The 27,276-nt window shown below is 30.9% G+C and overlaps 1 protein-coding gene across 1 annotated transcript in view; it reads left to right on the top strand.

Moving 5' to 3' along the window:
- Positions 1–27,095, top strand: part of LOC130452624 (GTP cyclohydrolase 1) — a 51,391-nt gene extending 24,296 nt beyond the window's left edge. Inside the window, exons 3-4 of the mRNA XM_056791973.1 lie at positions 14,743–15,025; positions 20,379–27,095. Of these exons, the coding sequence (XP_056647951.1) occupies positions 14,743–15,025; positions 20,379–20,508 (413 nt within the window). The 3' untranslated portion in view covers positions 20,509–27,095. The remainder of the gene's footprint in view (positions 1–14,742; positions 15,026–20,378) is intronic.
- Positions 27,096–27,276: the final 181 nt, after the last annotated feature.

The raw sequence follows: 27,276 nt of genomic DNA, 5'->3' as shown, positions 1-27,276 counted from the left end.
GAGGCAAAAAAGCAAAACAAATTGTAATGATAAACAAATATTTACCTGTTCATAAGACAGGTAACACAGTGAACATTAACTGCAGTATTCTTACTGGCTTATTTGCTTTAGAATATATCTGAAAAGTCTAGTTTTAAAAACAGTTGTTTCGATATTTATTGAAAAAAAAAATTACTGAATATAGGAACTTGTTTAATCTAAAGTCTAAATTTCAATAGAAGGTCGAGATAAATAATGATAAACTTATTGTTTCACAGGAATCTCTCCTTTACTTTTATTATAATCGATTCAATATCAAAACAAGAGCAAGGAGGTGGTGTCGGAACCTGCTCGTAATAATTTGAAAGAAAATGGTCACATCACAATAAAGTTCCAATAACAATATCAAAGGAGAATATTCTGTAAAATTATGCCAAATTTTCCATCAATTCTAAACATGAGTCGTCTACTTTAAGATATTGGTCTCAAGAAAGTAAATACCTGATAACTTTTATTCGTCGTCAATCAACATTTATCAATTCCTCTTAACTTTGAGATTATTTTAAAAATACTTTCAATAATAAAATTATTTCTTCATGGATTATGAAGCGGCCAATCACCAAATAATATATATTTATATATTGTTTAGCCGAAAGAGGTGGATTATTTTAGCCCTTCTTGTGATAACATTTTGTTTATTTTTGTTTTTATCTTTAGTTGCATAAAATTTAATTTATCGTTAAGCTTATATTCGAAATTTCTTTCTTAATAATTTTTTAAAATCTGGCTTATTCGCATATTATATCAAAAAGTCGCAACAATTTTTTTGTTTAAAATGCCATACATTTTTAATATCATTCTAATAAAGTAATAGCGTGACGCAAGTGAAAGTTGCCGCCTGTGTTTTAATGTGGTAACATGTTTTATCAGCTCGTCATCATCGTTGAAGTGTTGACCAGCAAGGTAATATTTTAGGTATAAGAAGAGATAAAGATCGCTAGGAGCGAGGTCCAAGCTGTAAGGAGGATGGATCCAAGACGTTCCAGTCAAATTCCTGTAGTAATTTTTTTGTCACGTTCGCAGTTTGTGGTCAAGCATCATCATGTAAAAACAACTTCTGACAGTGATTCTTGGCGCTTGTTCTCTATTGTCCGGCAATACAAATACAGTCCAAATATTGGTGTGCAATGATTATTTGGCTTCCCTGTAGGAAATCAATCATTTCCTGATCTCAAAAGTAATGCGCATGAGTTTTTGAGATGACACGTTTTGCTTACGTTTAACTTTCGTTGGGGAAGAAATGTGCTTCTATTCCATTGATTGCCTTTTAGTTTCTGGGGTGTCATAAAATAAGTTTCATTTCCCGTAACTATCCTAGAAAGAAAATCATCACCGTTTTCATTGTAGCGTGTCAAAGTCTGAAAAATTTTGGGTAGTAATTGTAAACTTACAGTTTTACTTAAGGTTATCTTTAATTGCGTGAACCAGCTCATCAGTACCAAAGACAGGCATTCACATTGCTCTTCATTGTGCACTTGATCACGTTCTTCATTGAAATGTCTGTGGCGGTATTTTCAATTGTGATTGACATCATAAAGAAGCACTACAAACAAAACGTCGGCAGCAGCAATGGCGCATATTTTTTCCGCTTAAGTCTGATGGAAATAGAAACGGAATTTACATTGTAGATATACCCGTATATAGCTCGAAGTTAATATCGGGAAAATACTGACAACCCAAATATTTGGTTTGTCTGCATACTGTGAAGTTTTTATTGTTTCTCAGATATTAACAGTTAAAACATTCTTTCAACAATATTTAATTTTATTCCTTTGCAAAAACTTGCTTTGTATAATCAGGTAAGCTAAGAAACCCGTTTAATGATTGAGGAAAGGTAGAAAAGTTTACAATAGATTTTTTTCGGTGACATTGAATCAAATGAGCATTAAACAACAAAGGAAAATAATTTTTTAGAAGATCTGGTTTTATTACGATAGTAATGAGGAAGTAATAAGTGATATTCGATGTGTATGTTGTGTTAAACTGCACTTCGATAGAATGACATTAAAAGTATTTATGATTTGATTGAATAACACGTTTTTCCAGCAATGTTCTCTTCAAAAGTAACAATCCTGGAGATCAGTTTTTCGAATTTCTTTGGTGCATTCGTCGTATTGTCATTCGTCTCTTTGTCATCGAACCGGTATCCTTTGAACTGCATTTTTTATCAAACAAGAGCCAAAAGTCGCAGGGAAACACATCGGTATTTTACAGAGGCTAGTAACGGTGTTAAGGCTTGGTGGTTTGTTAAAAATCCCTGATGCATTGTGGTGGCGAATCAGCTGTTGCCGTAATCCTTTAGTCTTTATAGAATCTCGTGGGGTATATTCTCGTGGTGTTTTTACAAACCTCCATAATCAAAGAAAAAAGTTCTTTGGAATTATTAATTCAAAATGCTTCAGTTGTGAAGACTGTCGTTTTGTTTTCGAATCATACCCGTAAGCCAATGAGCCAATGAGCTAGTTTTTCCTATCAAAACTTGATACAAATTCGTTGATTCATCACTTATGACGCTCATTCCCTATACAGTTCCCTAAGAAGTTTTGTCGTGGGTTATAAAGGTAGACTAGAATATTTTAGGGGCAAACGTCGTAAAGTTTCCAACAGAATAAGATAATAATGTTTTGAGTCAGTGCCAAATGCCAGGCAACATAGGGTGAACAAATACATATATTGAGTGATTATTAGATGTTTTTCACAAAATTTAATAATTTCTATGGGGTAGCAACTTTTAGAAGACACTATTTTCGCTTTTAAACTCTATATATTCCCCTAACATTCCGCCAATGAAATATCAATTCGTTGACGTGACGCACGTGCCTTCGACCGTGTCGTGACCATAGCAACAACTTGACAACTAAATCGGCGCTATCATTATCAGACAATCATCTCGACATTATCTTTTATTTCTGTAATCGCAAAGTGGAACGTAGAGAAAATTGAATGGATTGCTTTTACTTCAGAAAGAGGGAAGTACGTAAATTATTGAAGAGCTATAAAATAGGAAAAATGGAGTCCCTAGATAAACCGTTTCTACTTATAAAAATCAGAAAACTATTGTTAAGCAGTAAGCTAATCGCTACATTCTAATGCTCAGTTTATCAAATGAAAGCAATGACGGTGATTAATTTAATGTTGAACTTGAATGAAACTTTAATACTGAAACAAATGCTATGAACTTGTGTCGCAACACAAGTGTTGTAATTACAATTTAACTTGTGGGCGCCGTCATTGAAGAATGGGAAAATATTTTGACACAACGTTTAAATACATTAATAAAGAGTTGAAAAATGGAGACATGGTATTAGTATCGACAAAAAAGCATTTTTTGAAAATTTTCGAGCTCCTATGTTTGCATGTTCAGCAAAAGAATATTTGAAGATATAAGATTAAAGAATTAAGTTTGAGTTAAGATCAAGTTTTAACTAATATATAATCTATAGAATGGGTGTGATAGGCCCTAACCATTCTTACGCAACAATCTCCATACTTTGAAAAGGCATCTAATAATTTATTGTTAGATACATTTTTTAAGAATTTTACATTATTTATATTTATCGCATGATTATGACTGACGACGTGTTTGACAATACTCAATGTTTTGGTCCAACCATGTTTTAAGCTATTTGCTCTTTATGCCGGATATTAACAGACCTCTCAGTCTGCCCAGAATACTTGACCCAGACATTACAGCTGATTTCATAAATACAACTCGTTTCCAAATCTGGTTATTTTATCATTGGGACAATCCAACAATTTCGGGACTTATAAAACATTTTCAAACTCACTCTGTTGAAAATGCCTAATATGTTGGTGTAGTGATAGTGTAAACAGTGTGTTCATTATGAATATCACCAACGTTTCCAGAAATTCCAATGCAATAATAAATTTATATAAAAGAAAATTTGTATAATTTTGTCGCGAGGGGACTACTACGTTCTATTTGGTTCAAATGAGTTTTTTAACATTCATATCAAATTCTTGTGCTCCGAATTTCTTAAGAATCTTCTCGTTACAAATTTGTCAAGAACATATCATTTAACGATATGAATCACCTGAAATTCTCTCAAGTATTATTGCGTTGTATTTCTCATTATGAAATGAGCAAAAAAAAATGTTTTAATGAGTTAATGCGGTTTCCTGATTTTCAAATTAGTAATTGGATACTAAAAAAGTACCTTGAAATTGTTTCCTTGGATGACCTAATATTTTTATTTTGACATATTATTTTAAAGTAAAGTTATTGTTGTCGATTTCGAATACAAGGTGGTTTTTTGGAACTCTGAATTTGACTTTTTACAATTAGAGAAAGTTTATTACGGACCAGAGTCCTATTTAACACCTTGTATATTTAGTAATAGTAAAAATGAGCATATACCTAAATATCAAGTTGTAGAAACTATTCATAACTACATGCAATACAATACATACATACATACAATACAAATACAATAGATCTCAAAGTATTCTCAATAGAACTTTTAGTTTTTCTTCTTAATTAATTTATATACTAGCTTTTACCCGCGGCTTCGCTCGCATCGAATCCATTAAATAAGTATCAGAAATCATTATAATAGAAAAGAACGAAATCATCAATTTTTTTAATATATAAGATTTGATACCGACCAATGACTATAAGTGATAACTGCCTGCTATAAACTCGTTTCCATTCATACATTTTATTCATTATATGTGCTTATATAAAGTTAAATAATTCTAGACCTGTGTTAGATTAAACATATGTACTCATTCTTTTTTTAAATATTCCAAGTAGTTACATTTTTTCTTAATTTTATGCTATTTTATTGCGAATTCCAACAACATGGTAATTGATGAAGTACTACCACTACTATTTACTATCACACAGTTCCTTTTCCAGTTATGCATTGTTTAATTTTTGCAGTAAATATAAAGACCTGGGAAATTTGTATTCCAAATATAATTATCGTAATGGGTTTCTTCAAAAATATTAAATGTTACCCCTACTTATAGTTATAATGAATGATCCTGTACTGTAGAAAAACCGATATTTTCAACGTACCACTTAACATGCCAACTATGATAAGTCATCATCTGTGTTTAATTAACTGTGGTCGTAAAGTTTCCCAAATATTCACTCCCTATGGTTGATTTCAAAAGAGACATTTCTTTGTGTCGATTATGTATAATGCAAAGGGGGAAGACCGATGTCTCATTGTCTATTCTTAGGATAAGAACGTTTCTCTAGGCTGTTCATCAAATCTCAACCAACAATAGTAATAATTGCATTGATGATATTAATAAAATTTTTATAAAATAATTTCTATCCGAGATATTTCGAGATATTTCATAACATTATTTTTACATTGATCATTCATACGATACACGGTATCCGCAAAACTGTATTTTTATATCTGTAATAATACACGGGTAGCTTTGATTTTATTATACATTGATTTGGAGAGACTCAACTTTTGATATTTAAAGAAAAAATGTCATTTTGTCTTTATTTTTTCATTAGTGACATAATAACTCCAGTTGCCCTGTCAGTATTTTATATATTAAGTACAACATGCGATACAGATACCGCGTTGGATTGCGGACTATCGATTTGTATTTGCTAAAGGAGACGAATTTATTCCAAACATGTTTAGCAAAAACGTTGCAGACGTAAATATTGGGTTTATTTTCTGCTGCACAAAGGGAATACCAATGGAACTTTTATTATATTTTAGAGGGATTTGAGGTACTACGAATAAGAGTTTCTTAAATATCAACGTCATCTTTTGACTACTTTCTGAATAACTGGAAAATTACCACAAACTCCATTATAGCCGCAAACCAATACTGTCAAAAATATTCGCAAAATCGCGTGAGTGGTCTCTTTGGCTAGTAAAGTTATTGATATTGACACTCAGCGTCGAAGTTCAACATCGACAATAACATCGATAATTGAGCAGCGATGTTTCCAGATTTTCAATGATCGAGAATTTATAATATTAATATGCTAGATTTACATATTCCTATGCTTCGTTTCTATCCCATGTATGTATCAAAACATATATTTATCATCACGACACGTTATGAATTGATAAAATTTCAACTGTTGAAGCTAAACACGCTTCAGTAAACGCACTAATTCGAGATTGTACAATCAGTGTCGCCACAATTTAAAAGTTGAATGTAAAAATTGAACTGGAAAATGTACTAGATTGTACCAACTTCAAACAAATTTAATAAAATTATAGAAAGATGTATATGTTATAGACTGTGTCAATTATTATTTTAAGGATGAAAAATTTATATAAAGTTTACCGATAAAATTAGCAATGCAGTACAAAAATCTCACGATCTAAATATAAATCAACTTGTCTCTGTTTTCTAATTATTGTTACAATCTAGTACAATTTCTAGTTTATTTTATTAAACAAAAATGTAAAATAACTTTATATTTGCGAACGCAGGGAAAATGTATTAGAAAAAATGAAAAATGTACTAGCCTATAAAATACACTAAAATGTACTAAAATTGTACAATTGTACTAGCTCTGGCAACACTGTGTACAATTGGATTGTTTCGAAAACGCGCGGCGTATGAATACGATAGGTGGTGTCATGATTTAGACAGACCAGCATGCACGTGGAGCAACTACAATCGCTACTACTTACGGAAGTATTGAATAAGACCATGATCTCGTGTTAGATGATCGACGTCTGACTATTAGGCAAATAGTTAAAGATCCATAGACCAAGATCCTAGGGCGATCAGACAAGAGGGTTTTTGTAATGGATGAAACCTTAGGTTCTTAGTAGTGTCTCATGTACTTAAAATACCTGTGTGTGTTTATGGAGTTTATCACACTGTGTAGTATATAGGATACTTACTGTCGAATTAACCAATAGTACCAAGAATATTGAAAGATCCAATTTTAACACAGTATAGACAAAATAAATAATATTTCCTGTAATATTAGTATGTATTATGGGATACTGTAGAAATAAGAAATAACAAGAAAGTTTAAGAAAGGATAAAATAAAAATATATTAAATCATAAAATGCAGAGAAAACACAAGTAAAAGTTATCGTACTAGATTGTAGAAATAACATTCTCCAAAGTCTTTAGTCTGTACTTTATTTGAGCGAACGATTACCTAGCTTAAGGTAATAAATGTGGACGTAGCCACAATAACGAGATATTTAGATACTTTTTTCTTGAGTGTAGGGTGGGTTCCACTATTTTGTTTCCACCATCTTAACAAGTGTGATATGAGAATATTTAAAAAAAAATATTATCATCTATTCGTGAACTTTGGAAAAGGTTGTTCGTCTAATATTTATTAATATATCATTATTATTTTGTTTGAAATATATTGTGATTTTTTGTTTTTAATTAATGGCAAAATGCTTGATTAAAAATAAAAACATATCTTCTGAAATGTTACTATCTATAATTCGAAAGATGTGCCAATTAAAAGAGTTGGTGGGGCTCGGATACAGTATAGTTTTGAGTTGTGCAATTTAAGTGTCGATTTTTTCAGAATTTGTAAATGTTGAAACAATCTGTTACAAGAAGCCACTAATATTGTATCACGCTGTTATTTTTGCTTGAGAAATTGATCATTTTAAATTTTAGCTATTCTCGTGATTCAATCAACTACCAGAATCATTTGTTACAAATAAGAAATAATCCAATAAATCAAATTTTGAGTGTATAAAGAAATTTTATATTTTATGGTGTAGTTCTCATATGGCTTTTCACTTTATTGGGTTTCTTTTCATGTCTTTAAATATGCAAAAAGTTATTTAAATAGATACGAAACGCGTTCAAAAGACCTAAAACGAATTAGGCGCTGGTAATTGATTCTTAAACCTAATTACCGCCTCTCGAGTGAACTCATTGGAGTGGGTATAGTTAAAGCGGAGAGTATCTGCCTCGCTGGAACTTCCGACTTGATTTTCATTCAACAGGTTCAACTTTGTTAACTCCGAACCAGAGAAAATTATCTTTTTAGGCCAAGCAACAGGAGGCGGCTTTTGCCGTCAATTCAGAGACGTACCTATAGGTAACCCTTATATACGGGGAACTGATTATGCCATAAAAGGAAAGAATCTTTTTTTGTGCTATGTTTTGGACCAACTAATACAGGTGTTATAAAAAAGAAGGTTTATAAATGTATATCCGGCAATTGAGCTGTCGGTTGCTAATATAACCGCATTAGTGAACGTTTGTCGTGTCTATCGTGAACTTTAACAACAAAATTTATTTATACTCCTATTAATTCATATCTTTTCTATTCAACTGTATTTGTGATCGTCAAGTGAGAACGAGGAACAATTGAAAATTGATCAAAGTCTTTTTCTTCGTGACGACAACGTACTAGCAGATCCATTCCTCTTGGTCAAATTCTTTTCGAATTGTTTGTTTTGGGGAAATACGCCTGCATCCATTACATTGACTGTTATTTGATCTCTCTTCTTCGGTGACTTGAAAATAGTCTTCAAGAAATTGTTTCTTATACCATGTGAGAAACATTAGTGCTGACATTACTCCATTCATTTTGTGATTTCAGATAAAAATACAAAAGTACAGGTTCTGACCTTTCGTGTCCAGAAATAATATCTGTTCAGATCGTAAAAGATTCACACAATGACACTAACTATTCACTAGATCCGATTATTCCTCCCACGGTCAGATTCACACAGGAGTCCTCTAGTGGAAGCAATCGTTACATTATTTAAGGACTGTAAATTAACAGTGTTTTTAATTAATATTCAGCAAATTATTAGTTATTAGCAGATATTACAGGGATAATTCAGCTCACGGCGGAACCCTAATTTCGTCCTCTCGTGAGGGCTTCTCGGCTGAAAATTATAGATTTATAGATAGATAATTTGTGTTTATAGACCTCCTCAATCAAATATTCATTATATTTTCGAGTACCTTCTAAATTCACTCGACGCTCTGCCTAAGAGAAAAAGATTTCTACGCGAAGATTTTAAGATTGACTTTACCAAATAATTGTGCCATTCGAAAGTCTCTGGTCAATATTAATTTCAGATAAATATTCACGTGGATTTACTAGCACGAATTACTAAAAGAAATTCCTCAATTCTAGATTATATAGTTTTCGACTTTCTACCCCATGATGTGAATCACTTAGTAATTAATTCAGTTTCTCTAACCATAAAGCAGTGGAACAGTTTTTGCCGTATTTGTAATATCTTGTAAATCTCTTGAGAAAAAAACTTACTCAGTTGGTGAAGATTTTCTCTAAACAAATCTTGGACCATTTCCATAAAACTATCAGGTGCTTCAGTACCTCTTCGCCCTCGTAAAACTAATTATCACAAATCATAGTCTACGAAAGGAACGCGTACTTAATCCAAGAATATGAGATCACTCTTGTATATTGAAAAGTTCACAGACTATCCTCAGATACTCAGATAACTATAAATTATTGAATCAGAAAACTATCAAAGCTATTAAACACTATTGATCTTGACCCAGACGAACTTAATAATTATTATTTTGTGAACGTTAGTAAGCATATTAGCTCTAAAATATCTTCAAGTGGTGATGCTCTTTTCTATTTAAAGAATCTAAAAGAATCACTGACAGTCTCTTCCTTAGGCCTGCAGATAGATTTGAGCTAGTGCAAACCATACTCAGTATTCAAAACAAGATTTCCTGCGGCATCAATGGGTTATCAGCTAATTTATTTTTATACTTTCTAGAAGTGATGATTAACGTTTTATGTTCTCTAATCAACGAATCCTTTGAAAAGGGGCTTTTCCCTAGCTGTCTAAAGTCAACTACAATAGTTCTGCTTCCCAAGGGTGGTGAAAAAATAACACTATCGTACTATTGCATTGTTACCAATCTTATCGTAGATAATTGAAAGAATAATGAAATTCTGATTAACAAACTAGAGTATTATGGCATTCGAAGTGTTCTTTTAAAATGGTTTGTATTCTACCTACCTGTAACCTGGTTAGTTCAGATATAGATTCTCTACATTCTACCATGGGTGAAGATCTGCCACGATAAATCGATCAGGTTTCTTGGTCTACATATTGATGGTGTCCTTTTCAATGGTCTGTACATGTAAAGACTTCCTCTGCCTGTGCTGCCATTAAATCTGTATCTAAACAGTTCGATTCTCGTTCTGTTTTAACAACCTACCACTTGTTCGAATCACATATTCGCCTTTCTAGGGGTCTTGTAGTTTGCACCTCTTCGAATTTATTTTCAAATTACAGAAAACAGTTATTCGTTACATTTATGACTTTAGTAGTAGAACGCATTGCGAATTCTATTTTAAAAAAATACAGAATTGCAACTCTCCCCGCTCTATTCATTTTCGAATCTGTTTGTTTGGTTCTCAAATACTTTCACTGAGAGACCCATTTATAGTTACCCTATTAGAAAAAAAAATGGACATTTACTTAACAATAAGCACCTATGAACTGTGACAAATGTGGAAAAGTGGCAAATGCATTTAATGAGTTCCGGAGATTGGCAAAGGATTTCTGCTTGAAAGACCTCATTATTCTTTGGCAGAATAAAAAATTTATGGAACTTAAATAGCACATAGTTTTCGTATTCTAGCTCAGCAGTCACATTTTTATACATGGAAATTCTAGGTATTTCTGTGAAAAGTTCACTAATCATAAACCTCCGTGTCTACCGGATCACTTGATAACTCGGTTAGCCAAGTCTGCAGAAGTCATAGCGACTTTCGGCATAAAGGAGCAGTGCTGCATTATTTGGTTTCAAGAAAACGATTCACACTTAGCGGGAGCATCGCGCATACCCACTTTCCACCAGCAATTTACATTTGGAAACAAATGGAATGTAAAAAAGCCCTTTTTTTATTTCCGTTATGTCATACATAATAGAACAAAATACAGTATTATACATTTCGTTTTGTCAATTTTTTATTTACGTTATATCATTTACAATGGAATGAAATACAATATTATACAGTTCGTAGCGTTGAGATATGGAAAAAATACTCTATCGTTCATTCTACATTATTTTCACTGCTTCTCACACTCGTAGAGTTAATTCCAGCTATAGCTAAAACGCATTTCATGTTATTTTAATGAAATCACATTCTCTCCTTTTCCATGACCCAACATTAATCTAGATGGCAACAGGTTCCTACATTTTATGGTTAGAGCGGCAATATAAATGGATTGTAGAATAGGAAGAGGCAGATGCGTAGTTGTAGAAAGAAGCGGCTTTTTAACGAAGAAGAATATGTGTAAATAATTTATTATTCAAATTTTCATTTGCCATCAACACAAACTTCATATCGTTTTATGAAATATTCACTCGAGATACTACACATCCTTACGAGTATTTACTAATTCGACAGATGTCATTCATTACATAAAGGTTATTTCTAAATTTATGCAACATTATTAGAAAAATTGCCCGTATAAAATGATAATAATATTTCCCTCCTCGAATATAACACCCCTAGAAGGTGATAAGTAGTATTAAAAAACGAATACTTGTTCATACAGTCCCAATTTTGGTTTTTGAGAAAACCTATAATAATAATTAGGTAGAAATTTTAACAAAACTTTCAGTATAAGACTTATTCAAACCATTATGCCATTATGAGATCTCATATTAGTTTTACTACTACTCCTTACAACGATGCACCGAACGAATTAAGAGGTCGAGGGGTTTACGAAACTGATATAAATTAGGGAGCATTACTTTGTATCGTTATTATATACACTATTCATTAAACAATACCTCGTTCTAAATATATTGATAAACAGAGCTCACAAAATTCAGTTCAGAAATTTATAGAATTATTTTTTTCACACCACAAACTACGTCTATGGTCTGAAATCTGAAGTAAATGCATGAATGTGAGAATAAAAGATGGAAAGGAAATAGGAAGAATAAGAGAATTGTAAATATAACTTACAGATGGATTTTAGGTTTTATTATGTGTTGGAAATAGGAATTCCATCTAATCAAAGTAACTTGGTAACATCTCTTATTTGATTCGATCTACAGATAAAACTATTGCTTTAAGGGTGTGTTCAGGTTCAAAACAAGGTAAAGAGGCAAGTATTCGAGTTGTGATATGTCAACCTAGAGAAGGAAAACCCCAAAATATGAGAAAATAATATACACATCTGCAACTAATACCATTTTTCTTGGATTCGAAGAAATCTGTTTCACAACTGCGAGAGTAAAAAGAAATCAGTCCAAACAAAGACTATACGGTGAAGTATGACCACGATTGAATTCGGAAAACCAACGAAATACTGTGGCTCGAGTTGGTACTTCATCACCAAAAGTCGAAGCGGGTTGATCAGTACACTGCTGTTGGTTTAATCCACGTCGAAAGTAATAGAAAATCATCATATGATTTAATTCCATTTTTTTACCAAGATGAATGTTTCAAGTCTCTGCAAACAACTCAAATTACACTCGTTTGACAACACGTTCTGAGTACGTTCACTCACTAAGTTCTCAAAACTTAAATAGCATCCCTCGTATCAAATTTCACTATAAAAATATATTACAAAAAACCCTACGAATTATTAATTCTGGAAATAAAATTGATTTATCCTCACCCTGTATGATTTGGGACGACTTTCTATTATTATAAAGCATTTAATCTTGCTCAGAGAACTTTCGACCTTATTTCTAAGCCCTGAAGACTTTAAAGGATTTTATCCTTTTAAGCAACGGAAAACGGAGATTTGAAGAGGACAGGAGGAGCCTTTGGAATTTCTCTTTGTATGATTTTGTTCATTTATTACTTGACAAGTATTTAAACTTGAATTTCAAAAAAGCGTAACGTTTGGGGAAATAAATCAATTGGAAAAGCTGGGTTCGTCTTTTATATTATGTTCAGAGAAAATGTTCATACATTCAAGGAATTATATTTAAATTAATGTCTATCATCAAATATATTGAAATATTTCTATTCTACTAACCATTTTATGATTGCACCAATTTCACGCATTTCTTCAAAATCGATAATAAAATATTTAATAAATTATATCATACAAATTATCTAAATCCAACCTATCAGTGAAAATCTTCAAGACACATTAATGTTTTGTTTAAAGTGATGAATAACTGTTCGGTCAATATAAAAATTTTTTTGTTTGTCCAAAATCGTCTGATATTGGAACATCACATTTATGTAGACATGGATTGAATTCTTACTGAAGGTTAATTCAGGTTTTGTGATTATTCACTAATCATTTCGTATTAATTACTCTCGCTGGATACAATTCATTTCTCTTACCTGTTAAAAATATGATAACCTTTCTATTTATTACTGTTTTTGAACAACCTTGCAATTTACATACGCAATGAATGCATAATAATTATTTATTGTAAAAATAGAATAATCCATACAAAGAATATCTATTAAACAGAAACAAACATAATTAAATTTTAATTCAATGTCCTACAACTTGGACATATCCACCTTTTCTTTGTAAACATTTAATTGTTCTTTTGTCAAACTCTTGTATTACTTTCCGTATCATATTTGGGGTAATTTTTTGGCTTTCTTCAGAAATAATCCTCTCCAGATGGTCTAAATCATCAAATGGTCTTCATTGATAAACCTGCTGTTTTAAGTAACCCCATAAAAAAGTCAAGGGGAGTCAAATCAGCAGACCTAGGAGGTCAAAAAATATCCGAATACCTGTGAATCACCTTCCCATTAAACATATTTTCAAGAAGTACTCTAGCGTTTAATATACTATGGATGGAAGCACCGTCTTATTGGAACCAAATTGTTATACATTCTTGTAACGGAAGGACGTGCAAAAAATCACTTACTTCATTTTTTAATAATTGTAAGTACTGTGCGGTATTTGAGAAATGTCTAAAAAGAAATCCAACTAATTTATTTTTCTACACACCACACCATACGTTCGTTTTAAAAAAATATTACTTCCGAGTTTTTATTACAAAGTTTGGATTAATGTTAGACCACCAGCGACAATTTTGTGATGAGACGGTTCCGTTTGAAGAAAATGTTGCTTCATCGAAAAATACTATTAGTTCTTGTAAAAAACGGGTCTCCATACAACATTCCTTGGATCAGAGCGCAGAATTCATAACGAATATCGTAATCCCTTGGTAGTAACGTGTGAACAAATTGCGGTTTGTATGCACGATATTTATTACCTTTCAAAATATTTGCCACTGTATCTTTACTTACTGAAGTAGTTTGAATTTTAGAGGCCCTTTTTGGGTCTTCTACGACAGAAAGCATCACTTCAAATTCAGTGTCTTCATTCGCAACCAGTTTTCAGCGTTTATTCTTAAATTTATCATCTATATTTCCACTAGTCTTAAATTTATTTAAAATTTTTGTAATGTTGAATGCCTAATGCTTCTATGGGGATGTCTATTATTAAAAATATTTGCGGCTTCTCTATGTATTTTGTAATTGTATCCAACAATTAAAACAAGTTCTATTTTTTCTTCACAATTTAGTAAATTTTTATTGTAATGTTATAAACAACATACTTTACTCTTGCACAAACTGTTCGAATTATTATTTATTTATCCTATTTACAATATATAATGATTCTTAACAACTAATACTTCACGACGAAAATTCAATTGAGAAATTGACATCAAGAACAATTCAACATGAAGAGTCCCGCGAGTTTATTTTGTCGTGATGTACCTCTTCCAATAATCATCCTATTTTTTTGCAGAGGTTCTTAACGACGCTATCTTTGACGAGGACCATGATGAAATGGTTGTAGTAAAAGACATCGAAATGTTTTCTATGTGCGAACACCACTTGGTGCCTTTCTATGGTAAGGTCTCCATTGGATACTTGCCTTGCGGAAAAATTCTGGGACTTAGTAAATTAGCTAGAATCGTTGAAATTTATTCCAGAAGGTTGCAAGTTCAAGAGAGATTAACTAAACAAATAGCTGTAGCTGTTACCAAAGCTGTTCAGCCTGCGGGTGTAGCTGTAATAGTGGAAGGAACGTAAGTATAAACAATAAGATCAGGAGCTTTTTCTCATTATAATTCGGAATAGTGAATATCTCTCAAAATTTAGTGTAACAAATACTATTTGTTGTATCACGTCAGATTTTTGAAATAATCAATAAAAAAAATTACAATTTAATCTGATATTGAGATTATATAAAAATACAAGAAAATTTTTCAATTATATCATTTGGAATTCCTTTTATTATATATATCACTGAACTTATAATTTTTATCCTCTTCAGAAAAATGACTTTAGAGGTAGTTTTCCAATTACGGAAGTATTGCGCGACTCAGTCCACAGATTAGTTTTTGATTCATCTGACAATAACACTTCGTATGAATCAAGAACTTATATTTTACGTTGTTATTGGCTCGACGGTGCGAGACGCTGTAGTTAAAATATGTACTTAATTCTGTACATTACGCCGAATTTTACGCTCGGGTGCTGTAAGTTTGTGAACTACCAGTTTCGCTACGGTGATTATATTGATAATTACCGTCATGTTTCTAATACCATCTGTTAAACTTTTATATAATTTTTTTAAAAGTTTATTGTCGCATCAACTATAAATATTATTAGGGACATGTCAGTTCACAATTTGTGATACAATTGAGTTTTTTAGATATTTCATTAAGTTTGCAGTATTAGAATTGTTGTAGAGAAATTATATTGTTTGGGAAGTCGTTACTTGGTTCTTCGTTTTCGTACTGTTTAGATTTTCAATTACAAGATTGTCACTTTAGTGTGCTCTAGTTTTCTAACTATCGATTTTTATTTGGTAAGATGTACAATCAAAACTGTTTTTCCTTGGTTGAACGGATGGTTTTATAAATTTTAATATCGACTGCGATTTGTTCCACTCATTTGTAACTTTTGTTTTGATTATCCCTTTATAGACATTTGCTATAATGTCAGTTCATACCCAGTTGAATTCTTCGGAGTTGGAGGGATGATTCTCCGGTGAGACAGTAAAGGTTTTCAATCGGTGTTGTTCGAAATGCATATATGTAATACTTCTTTATGGGAAAAAACGTATCTACGTTACGGTGCCGACTGCATTCATTTTCTCTCTCTTTCGAGACATTTTATCCATACTGCGCATGCTTAAAAAATCTCAAAATCTTCACTTAGTCGGAACACATTCCACTTATAGAAACTATATAGATTTATCAGACACGTAGAATCAGCGCCCCATTTATGGATGGCAATTGTTTTTAATAAATTAAGGCCGTTTCGGATTTTCTTGATGTGATTAATATGCTGTTTCTACATAAGTTTTTTATCGAAGATAATGCCCAGAAACTTGATACTTTCCACTATTTCCAAACTTTGACCTTTTAAGGTTAGTACGTGCTTTTCTTGTGTATATTTTCTGAAGAAGTTGATACACTTGGTTTTGGTTTCTGAAAATTTGAATCCATTGTTGTAAGACCAGTTGATTAATTTATCTAGTGCAGTTTGTACATACGTTTGAGTAGTAGTCATGTTTTTACCTTTTGCAAATGTATCAGATCATCAGCGTACACTCTTCTTTTGAATTCGGAGAGCATATATCGAGGATATCATAGATAATGTTAAGAATAGGGTGCAGCTTATTTGTAGACCGTTGTGGAATCCTATTCTTCTGTAATTTTACAACAAAATTTTTTTTATATTATTACTTGAAAGTATCTTTTATATAAATCTGACAGATAAATTACTGAATATATGCACTTCAAATTTAATAAGCTCGACGATAATGAAGAAGAAATTATCAACATTGTCGATACTAATGAAGTATTAACAGGTAAATAGAATTAATTTACTCTTCTGTCACATTCACCCTAGAATTTAAAATAACTATTTTAAATCTGTTACTAACTTTTCTGACGTCTTTAGTCTCTTGATCAAATGCAGTAATAACAGACGAGCAAGGTGGTTCTCCAGTAGTTTTATGAAAATTTTGGTTTTTAATTTTTACAATGTTTTTTTTTTCAATTTTCCCACTTATTTGTTGGAATTCTATCAAAGGCATTGCTAGTTTTTCATTCTGATAATTAAATTCCCGTGCCAACTCTTCCTCTTTAACTTTTTCCTCCCAAGTCACCGCATCGTTTTTGTATTTCTTAAAAAAATTAACCAACACTATTACCTCATCGTCGGAGAACTTTTATATGATCTTTCTTATGTTCTGTTCATTTTTGTTTAGAAAACTTTATTAAAAAATTAAAATTTGAAACCAATATAAGCGGATTGTTTTTTCCTTGGAAAAGTTTGGTTATATTTCTTGGCTTAAAATAGAGTTTAATCCATAGTTTAAACGTTAATTGGATCTCCAGTTTTACCTTTAGTTGCAAAATTGTGCTTGGCACCTGCTCCAGTTAACCAAATACAAGTTTTTTATCAAACTTCGATTTTCGTAGTTTCTTCGAGAGTGACACAATCAGTTCATAGCTTTTCTAACCTGTATATGCCAATTAAATCCAACTCTTCTATTTGATTTTTATAACACGCTCTTTCTTTTGCCTTCAAATAGAGTTCTATTTCAGCAATGACTTCCTCATTTGAGAAGATTTGGAGAAAACGGCGCTGGCGGTTGAGGAGGCAATTCCAAGTTAGATTAATTGATTTTAATCCTCTTTATCTCGTGAATCATTTATATTCAGCACAAAACTTACGACCGCAGTAAAAATCGATGTAATTTTTAATAAAGTTTTTGATTTTGATGCGTTTTAAAATGAAAAATAAAGACTGGCAATCTTTAAATTTGTTAATAGCAATCATCTGTAATTTATGTGTTTTATAAGCTATTATGGAATGTTATTGTTACAGCGTGATAAAAGTGGCATTTCAAAAGCAATTTAGATATTATATAAATGTTGTTTATTAATATTCTTTTTTACCGTCACTTACATACATATACCAGAGGCGAACAATGTGTTTTTATTCCAATAATTCTCTAAACAACTAATAATCAAAACTATAACAGTTTTAGTATATTGAGAAAATACTCATTTCTAAATCTATCAAATAGATTGTCACAGCGGATATAATTATTAGCGATGTAAAAATATTTACATTCGGTACCTTAAATTTAATAGGAGTAACTTTTAAAAATGCAACAACATAGCATTAGCACTTTTTAAGGGAAAATATGGTATTTGCATTTTTTAAAAAGTATGTATTTTTTGTTTATTTTATAAGTTCTTGATATGAAAAAATATTTAATTAAAAGTGATAAAATAAAATAAAATTTTTAATACATAAGAAAACGATTCTCATTGGTGTTCAGTTGTGACGTTATAGTTTTAATAAAAATATTGAGCAGTTGTCTGCTTGTTATCGTTGCCGGTGTACTGCTATAGTTTTCATTCATCAGTTATGTATAAATTTGTATAATAATATAATATAAGAATAAAGTGAATAAATCTTTTATAGGTTAAGTTCTTACATTTTTACGTAATCATGTTAAAAATTGAAAGCATTATCAACTTAATTATTATAAAGTATTAAAATGGATAAAATTTTGGCAACTAAAATAATTACATATCGCAGGATCGTCAATACGACAAACATTTTCAAACCATTTTTGTTGTATATTCCAATTTGTTGGCATCCTAAGAAAAAAACTTTAATAGGTATTTTAGTCGTGGTATTTCTACATTCTGGCACAAAACACGATTTATATACCATTTTTCAGATTAATAAATTAATTAAGTTATTTTAGAATAACCGAGAGATTAACTGTCGTATTTACTTTGTAGCACATGTTCAGTATTTATTTTATACCTATAACGTCACGCAATATGGTGGCCTTACTGAAATGTTTAAGCTACCTACAAAATTTTTGAATTTTTTTTGGGTGTCAGCATACAGATATGTACACGACAACTAAAAAGCGAACATACCGTGAAAAAGAGGACCTAGACTCATTTCACCTGACCAGAAACGTTCTGTTTCCTAGGGAAAAACTACTCGAACATAAATCTAGATCCGACCTTAGAGATCTGAGACTGTTCCATGGAAATTGTGACCGAATGGTCTAATAATAATATATTTTAAAATGCTACTATGAACGAGTTACAGGTAGCAACACTGAATTTTTGAAACCCATCATCTTTAACTAGTAAGCTCTGAGCGCAGATGAGTCGCTGCTATCTCAGAATATATAGTGGAACAAAAGATTTTCCATCGAAATATGAATTTTACAAGAGAATTTGTACGCTATAAGATCTACTATGGTTGTTTTCCAATTTATTAAACACTTTGTTTACGAAACATTAATTTTGCTGATTCCATAAGAATGTAAGAGTACTGTTTTAAGCAGCCCGGTTATGTCTCTATTTTAAAAATCTAAATAAATTCCTACATAACCTCAATTCCAATTTGTGTTGAAAGCGCAATTTTGGAACTCACGTTCAAACAGTTATCTGGTGTTTGAAGGACAAGGGGAACATACACAGCTCTCATTAGGACCATTTGAACATGCATGTGATCGATTTGGTACTCAAATTGTGCATTTGAAACCCAGTATCTGATTTCACGGTAGGTTTAACTGAAGAACAAAGTCTTAAGAGGTTACAATGCGCATTTGGTAATGAACATTCTTGGTGCTGGATCCGGAATAGTGAATTCAATTCAATATTTCTGCATGATAGGATAGCCGTATGTGGATTAACGAAGATTCATCAAAACCAACCAACAATGGCGAAAAAGCATTATTAGGAAAGTTTTGTCCCATTTTTATGTATTACTACACACTGAACAGCCGATAGTTGAACTTATAACTACATGAAAATAATATAATAGTCCTTGAACATTCACCATATCCGCCTAATTTGGTTATGATATTTTTGGTTATCATTTAATCTAAAGAAACATTTACGCGGTGGACATTACATTTTTTTCGGGCATTCAAGCATTCAAGTCGTGGAAGCTTCGGTTACAAATGTGTATTGATGATTATCACTTTGAATATAAATGAAATCATTCTAAAAAACTTTGTATGTTGTATCTCAAAATATTTAGTGTGACCCATGTAAATACATCGTCCTAGGTATTCTTACAAGGCTTCTAATAGAACATTGTCATTTAAATGAACACTTTGAAAGAATAAAAATGATCACCGGCGACTGTAGGTTTTATGGAGAAGCATCGTAACAGATAATTTCTGTATACACCAAGATAGCGGGGGTATTCATGCTCGAAAATGAAGAAGTAGGAATAATGAAATTGTCACAACTAATAGCATTTATCAATGATTTGCGATTATACAACGTTAGCATACATGTCCATATAAAAAGAAAATAAGATGTACGACTTTTAAATATATTACAATCATATACCTTATGTTTTATTTTTTTACAGACATATGTGCATGGTTATGCGAGGAGTCCAAAAGATAAACAGTAAAACTGTTACTTCTACAATGTTAGGCGTTTTTCGAGACGACCCTAAAACCAGAGAAGAATTTTTAAATTTAGTTCAGTCTAAGTAATTTTTATGAAGATATATATAATCGTTTTGACCACAGGGTATAATTAAAAAATTCAAAGTTAACAGTATTGGAGGTTGAAACTCCCCCAAAAAACAATTTTGATTAGGATATGAACCCACATTCTTTCTTTACGTTTTAATGTATCTCAAAATAACACTAAATAAATAAGGCAACAGAAAACCAGTATTGTATGTTTTTAAGGCGATACTATTAGTTGGAAAATATATTCCAACTAACTTTTTTAGAGAAAATAAGGTAGTTAGATATTAATTTATTCTAGAAAATCTGATTTATATTATTGATGTAAAGGGCAAGTCAAAATTCCCTGTTTTCTGGTTTCTACCACCGACAGTCCAACACTCATAATTACACTGTCTAATGTGCGTTTCGATCATCAAGCTATCGTCTTCAGAGATTGAAAATTTACCTTACCATTTTACCTTCAGACGATAACTTGGTTATCGAAACGCGCGTCAAACAGTGTAATTGTGAGTGTTGTGTGGTGTAAACAGTGCATTCAGTATAAATATCGCCAATGGTTCCAGAAATTCCAACTTACCACTTGTTATTTTGAAAACTGAATATTGAAGATTGTGAAGAACATTGCCACGAATAATTCTAAATAGTATATTAAATAAATCCTGATACAAATTTTGTCATTGTTTATTAATACTCAATTTTAATGTTTAAATTGAGGATCTACTGTCATAATTGCTAAAAGTGCACCCCATTTACTTACCTGACAGTGAAATAACCCCAATACCTATAATCTATAAGATGTTATCTTTCGTAATTGTTCAAATGTGTCTGCGGAAATAGCCCTTCATTCTAAAGCAATAAGTTGTGCTGAAACGTAAATATTTTAAGTTCACTGACGTAAACCGCAGATTTAAGGAAAAACTAAAGGTTTGAGGTTCGACTATCGAGTTGACCATTCCATTAAACTTACTATAATATTCCTCATCCGTCTTACTTTATCATACACATGTATGTGAGGATATGCGTCACTTCATTTCTCACTTTCTGTATTCACATTTTCATTCATATAGAAAAGCTTTCGCCACTAAAAGAAATTGATTCGACAATGTCTGGTTGTTGGTTAATTTCATATTATTACAAAATATTATTACTCATTCATTCTAAATTTGTATAGGTAAAATTTTTTTTTGTTAGAAAAACTATACTGTGACTGACTTCACAAGCAAATGTAACTTGAATTGTTGAAGAAGTAGTATTTACTATTACTTTACAATCAATAATAATCAGTTTCCAACTTTTACTAAGTTATGTATAATCGTTCAGAGATAAGAAGGGGTCTTTTAAATAACACTATATAGGGTGTTTCAGAAGTAATATCTAGTATAAGGGATTCTTCAAGTTATCTATTGCGTTATGGATATACAGAATATTGATATTTTTGCATGACAAATTATTCGTATCACCATTGATTATTTCAGGCAGACAGTCTGTTTAAATCCGATATGCAGATCTAATTTGTGTCCTCAACTTTTATTTTCCATAATTTCTATGAAAAACAATGTGGTTCATGGATGCAACATCCCCCTCCCATACAAATAAACTTCAAATTTTTTCAATTTATTTCTTATTAATTCAACCTTTTTTTCTGTAATTACAGCACATCGCCTTTTCTGTAAAGCGAATTTTACATATTTTTTAAACTGTGACTAATTTATTTTCTGTGGACTTTTTCTCTCAAAACTGTTCATAAATTAGGAATCATAAATAAAATACATAATAAAAAATATTGACAGGAATTTTTTGATCTTAATCAAGACGATGAACATTTTTGAAAAACATATTTTCGATATTTTAGGAAATAATTTTTATTGTCTACTTATATCTGTTTTGTTTATTGCAAAATTATTTTTATACATATTCTGTAAATATACGTTTATTTGTTTATATTGTATGAAATTTTTTCGAATAAATACTTTATTTAGTTTTTTCACGTTCTTTTCTTCACTTTGCTTCGTTATATTATTTGCGAGTGAATCTATAATAATCTCGAGACACAATTTTGCTGAGTAAATACTCAAATACCGCAAATATTTCTCAAGCTTTGGACACTAATTAAAATGGATGTATTTTTTATTCCTAATATTCTGTCTTAGAATGAGAACTATAATTTCCACGTGAAAAAAGGGTAGTTTTATTCACTAACACATATTTTGAGATTTGATATTAAACTTTAAATATACTTAGATAACTTTCTTCTCCATTGAATTTAATTAATTTTTTCTTGAGTACGAATTCACAATAATATCATAAAATAAACAGGATGTCAGTTTTTGGTGTCAATTCAAATATTCTCGATTCACTCCTGGTAAGCAACAATTGGTGCTGACCATGCTATCATTGCGGAGCTCATTGATAAGGTACTTTACCTAAATTCTTCGGCAGGTGTCAATAACGAAGCAGATTGATAATTTTTATTTAAAATATGCAATTAAGTTATATGTAACTGCATACTTATTACCTGATATTTCAGTTGGGATAGAAGATTGATCATTTGAACAGTAATTCTGTTTGTACTATAACCAGAATTATTATGTATAATAATTCAGATTCATCAGTGTAGAAGGCGAATTGTATTTGTTCAACTGGGATATTGAGAGAAGATTAAATGTTTAAATATTTATTTTTATATGGTGTTATTTATTGTATACTAATATGAATATAAAAGTCGTTCGTTATATTATGTGTGCATTTAGAGAATCCAATAAAGATATAACTTTGCTTATTACATATTTCTATATAAATAATATTTTTCTAATTTCACATTCTTTTACTGAATTATAATTTGATTTTTAATTACATAATCTGAAACAGCTCGTAAATATTTTTTTGTGTCGAGACATAACAAAATATAACACAACATTTATTTATTTGAAGGTTCAAGGCTATTGTTACATAGTTTTTGCAACATACAAGTAAAAAATTCTCTTTGTTAAAAAATAAATATTATTCAAAGTCAACTAACTTTCGATCATTTTCTGAAGGTTTCGTTTAAAAATGACCGATTTCGGTGTTATGATACCTCCACAGTGCTACAATTTAACATGTTAGCAGCACTAAAAGTGCTCCTAGTAAATGTGAGACTCTCATAATTATAATTTTTTCGAAATTTAATTTTTCAATCAATCAATTCAATTCGCTCGATCTTCGGTCTCTGATTGATCAGTTTAAATGTTAGTGAAGAGGTAGTGAGATAGTTTTGTTGAGTGAAGTGATATGAACATGAGAATGGATTTGATAAATTTAGAGCGGACTTATCACAGGCCTTTAAATGAAATCGATCATAAAAAACAATAATGTCGTGTAATGAGCTTAAATATGAGGGTCAGGAAATAAGTTGTAGCAACCATTTCCATTCTTGTCATTCTTGTAGATATGTGAAAAGGTCACAAACGTAATGGGTCGGTCAGTTGATGATGAGTGTTGTGCAAATGGAAGTAACCCATGTTGATGGCTTTATTCCCAACAAATTCCACTAAGCCACTGTAAACTTTTAACGCGTTTCTTTCTCGGAGAATGGCTATTTTGATTTAAGCACACTGCTCACCTCAGGTAACTTCCATCTTGCATGATACTTACTTATCGATCTTTGTGCAAAATTAGATGTAATTATGATTTATCTACCGATTTGAAGATGTGGATCTTTGCGAACAAACTGTCATTATTGATGACCTTCACTATCCAAATTTTGATTTTATGAACCGGTCAGTGTCAAGAAACATTCACATTCTTCTACTAGCTCCAGTTGCTCAATAAACATTTTATTCGTGCTGTTATTTAACTGATACTGACGTGATCGATATACATTCATATCATCTCAGTATCTTTTTTTAATAACTGCAAATCCATATCTATATGAATTTCCAGAAAGCATTGTATGTACACTCAACTAATTTATTGAGTCAAAACGATTACTAAATGTATATAAAAAACTTGGTATTGAAAAAAGTAATACTATTTTAAATATAAAATGTACTTAAGATATATTAGAGGACCACAAAATATATTATTATTATGTATAACTGACACTCTAAGGTTATTAACGGATTTTCAAACGATATTCTTTGATGGGACGATTGGCTATGGGGAGGGCAGTTATAACTTTGCTCGATACGAGGTGTAGCTATGCAATAACTGATGATATGTCTTCCTGCATCAGCTGCTTTAGGACTTTTCAAATCTTGTTCCTTTTAATATAGATAGAAATCGTCGAAAGTTCCAGCTAATAAACCTAGAAACCGCTAGTCGAATGATGAGACTTGAGTATCAATTCGACAAACAATTTTGCATATTAAATTTTTCATATTTTCATCTGTATAAGTTCATACAAACTTTTTTTGTAACACCGCCAGTCTCTCATTTTATAGCTATACCCCGTATAGAAGGTGATATTTTAGTATAACTACGCTCAGCCGTTATAAAGTTTATTCGAAAAAGTTAACAAAAATTCAGGGAGAGATAATGAAAATTCTGTTTCAAAATTAGTTTTTTTTTAATAATTTTTAAAAGATAGATGAAAATTGACGTTTCGGCTAATTTTAAGTCTTTATCGAAATTTTGAAACAGAAGAGACCTAAGTACAGAGTAACTAGGTCGAATTAATCTGAAGGAAACTTAGCAATGATTATTTTAATAAAGAAAAAATATGTGAGGATAGTAAAAAATATTCAGTAATAAAAATTATATATCCAAGGCACTTAACGACATTGTGTAAGGTATTTAGAAAGATGTTCATTTTTATAGCAAAATCGCTATAAAATAAACCATTAGTATATGAATAATAAATAAATAAATGATTATCTATTTTGCGTTGCAAGTTGACGAATATTAAATAAAAGTAATTTTAAGCTAACAACCTATACATAAAACATGTTCCTATACAAATCCTTATTCGATATTCAAATGAATTTACTAGATTTCTCAATGAATTATGTCAATAATATTAATCTCATACTATTTTAAATTTCATTTAGTAGAGTTCATATTAAAGACAGAAAGATCGAGGTATGGGAGCTTGTTCAAATAGGCCCGAACTGCTGATAGAAAGAAAAAGAACATCGATATACCACTCTTCATCTCTCTCCACTCTATTCTTATTGTCATGACGTCGAAGTTTAGATTAGAAAATAAGAAGTTTTAATTTTAAAAGTGCATAGAAAGAGATAGAGAGTGGTAAACGAATGCTCTTCCTGTCTTTTACAATTATAAAATCCCACTTACATGCCGCTCTCTTTAATATCAATATTAACTCAATGTTTCATTAGACGATGTTGCAGATTCTTGATACGCAGTTTCCCAAATGAAGAAATCAATTATTATTCATGTGGTTGTGATAATGGCAAATTATTCTTAAGCGTGTTAAAAGTCAGACCTTATCTAAAAAAGCCAGTGAGCACATCTTAAAATAAATTATTAAGCCCATTCACAAACAACTAGCCTACGAGGAGAATCATTGTTTGTCTCTTGATGTAATTATCAGGATTTTATATTTATAGGGATTCTTGGCAACGGCTCGTACTACATATTCCTCGTTAGTAACAATTTTCATTCTTTGTGTTTTGCTATTCACTGATTCAATACCAACAAAGTGATCCATTCATATTTTAAATCCTCATGTACTTGAATGTATTCATCCAAGGTACCACTTTTAATTTATAATTTCTTATTCTTTCTTCCAATACCGGTTTGCTTATCCATGGAAAAATTAATATTTAAAAACACAGTTTTTCAACACGGAAATCATTTAAATGATTATTGTTATGATCATTTATCTACAGCCTACCTGCAGTTTTGCTTGATCATTATAACGTGTAATGGAAATATTTTTCATATCATTTTATCATAGGTTCCTACAATTCAAAACAATACAAATGAAAGAATGATCCAGTTGTCATATTATTTACTAACATTATATTTAGTTATTAGTACAAATTGAAAATATTTATAATATTTGAAGAAAATTAAAAATATATCGGAAAACGAACAATTTAGATTTGAGCTCACAAAGATAAAATTTTCGTTCGAATTCGTCGAGAACTAGACATTATTGTTAACTTACTACGCAAAATAATCATTTATTTAGTAATTATGAAAATAGTGTTGATTTTGTTGCTATTTCGATATAAGAATGGTGATATCTCATTATATACCTCATATAATTTGGTAAAACTGCATATTATAGGAACAAGCATTATACAATTTTAGAAAACCGTATGATTGCTGTTTCCAGACAAAAAACATTTTGACTAAAATTTCTGTTATCACACTATAAACTAAACCTTTAGATACTTGTCAAAATAATCCCCCAAATATTTTGAATAATAACTCGTTGCTCTATCAAAAAGTGGCACGATCTCTATGTCCCAATTTATATGTCGTTTGAAGTTTTCTTTTTGTAATGTTCGTTCTTCAACTGAGAAAAAGTTTTACGAATACTACTCTACAAAACAATTTAATCTACAATTTATCACACTTATAAAAATATGAAAATAGGTTACCCCAAAAGAAGATCAAAATACAAGAAAAAAATCTACCACCAAATATTTAATATTTGAAATTGTGTCTGTTGTACATTTACATTATATTCTATTGTTGTGACACTGTTATAACATAAGATATATACATGAATAAATTCTTTATTACGTATTACTGTGATAATATATAAAAATATATTTCCTGTTAACGATTTTGTTAGGTATATAATAGGTTTATTGCCTTAAAATGAAAAATAGA

This window comes from Diorhabda sublineata, chromosome 2 (genome assembly GCF_026230105.1).
Source record: "Diorhabda sublineata isolate icDioSubl1.1 chromosome 2, icDioSubl1.1, whole genome shotgun sequence".
Lineage (NCBI taxonomy): Eukaryota > Metazoa > Arthropoda > Insecta > Coleoptera > Chrysomelidae > Diorhabda > Diorhabda sublineata.
This window is presented reverse-complemented; position numbering and strand designations above follow the sequence as displayed.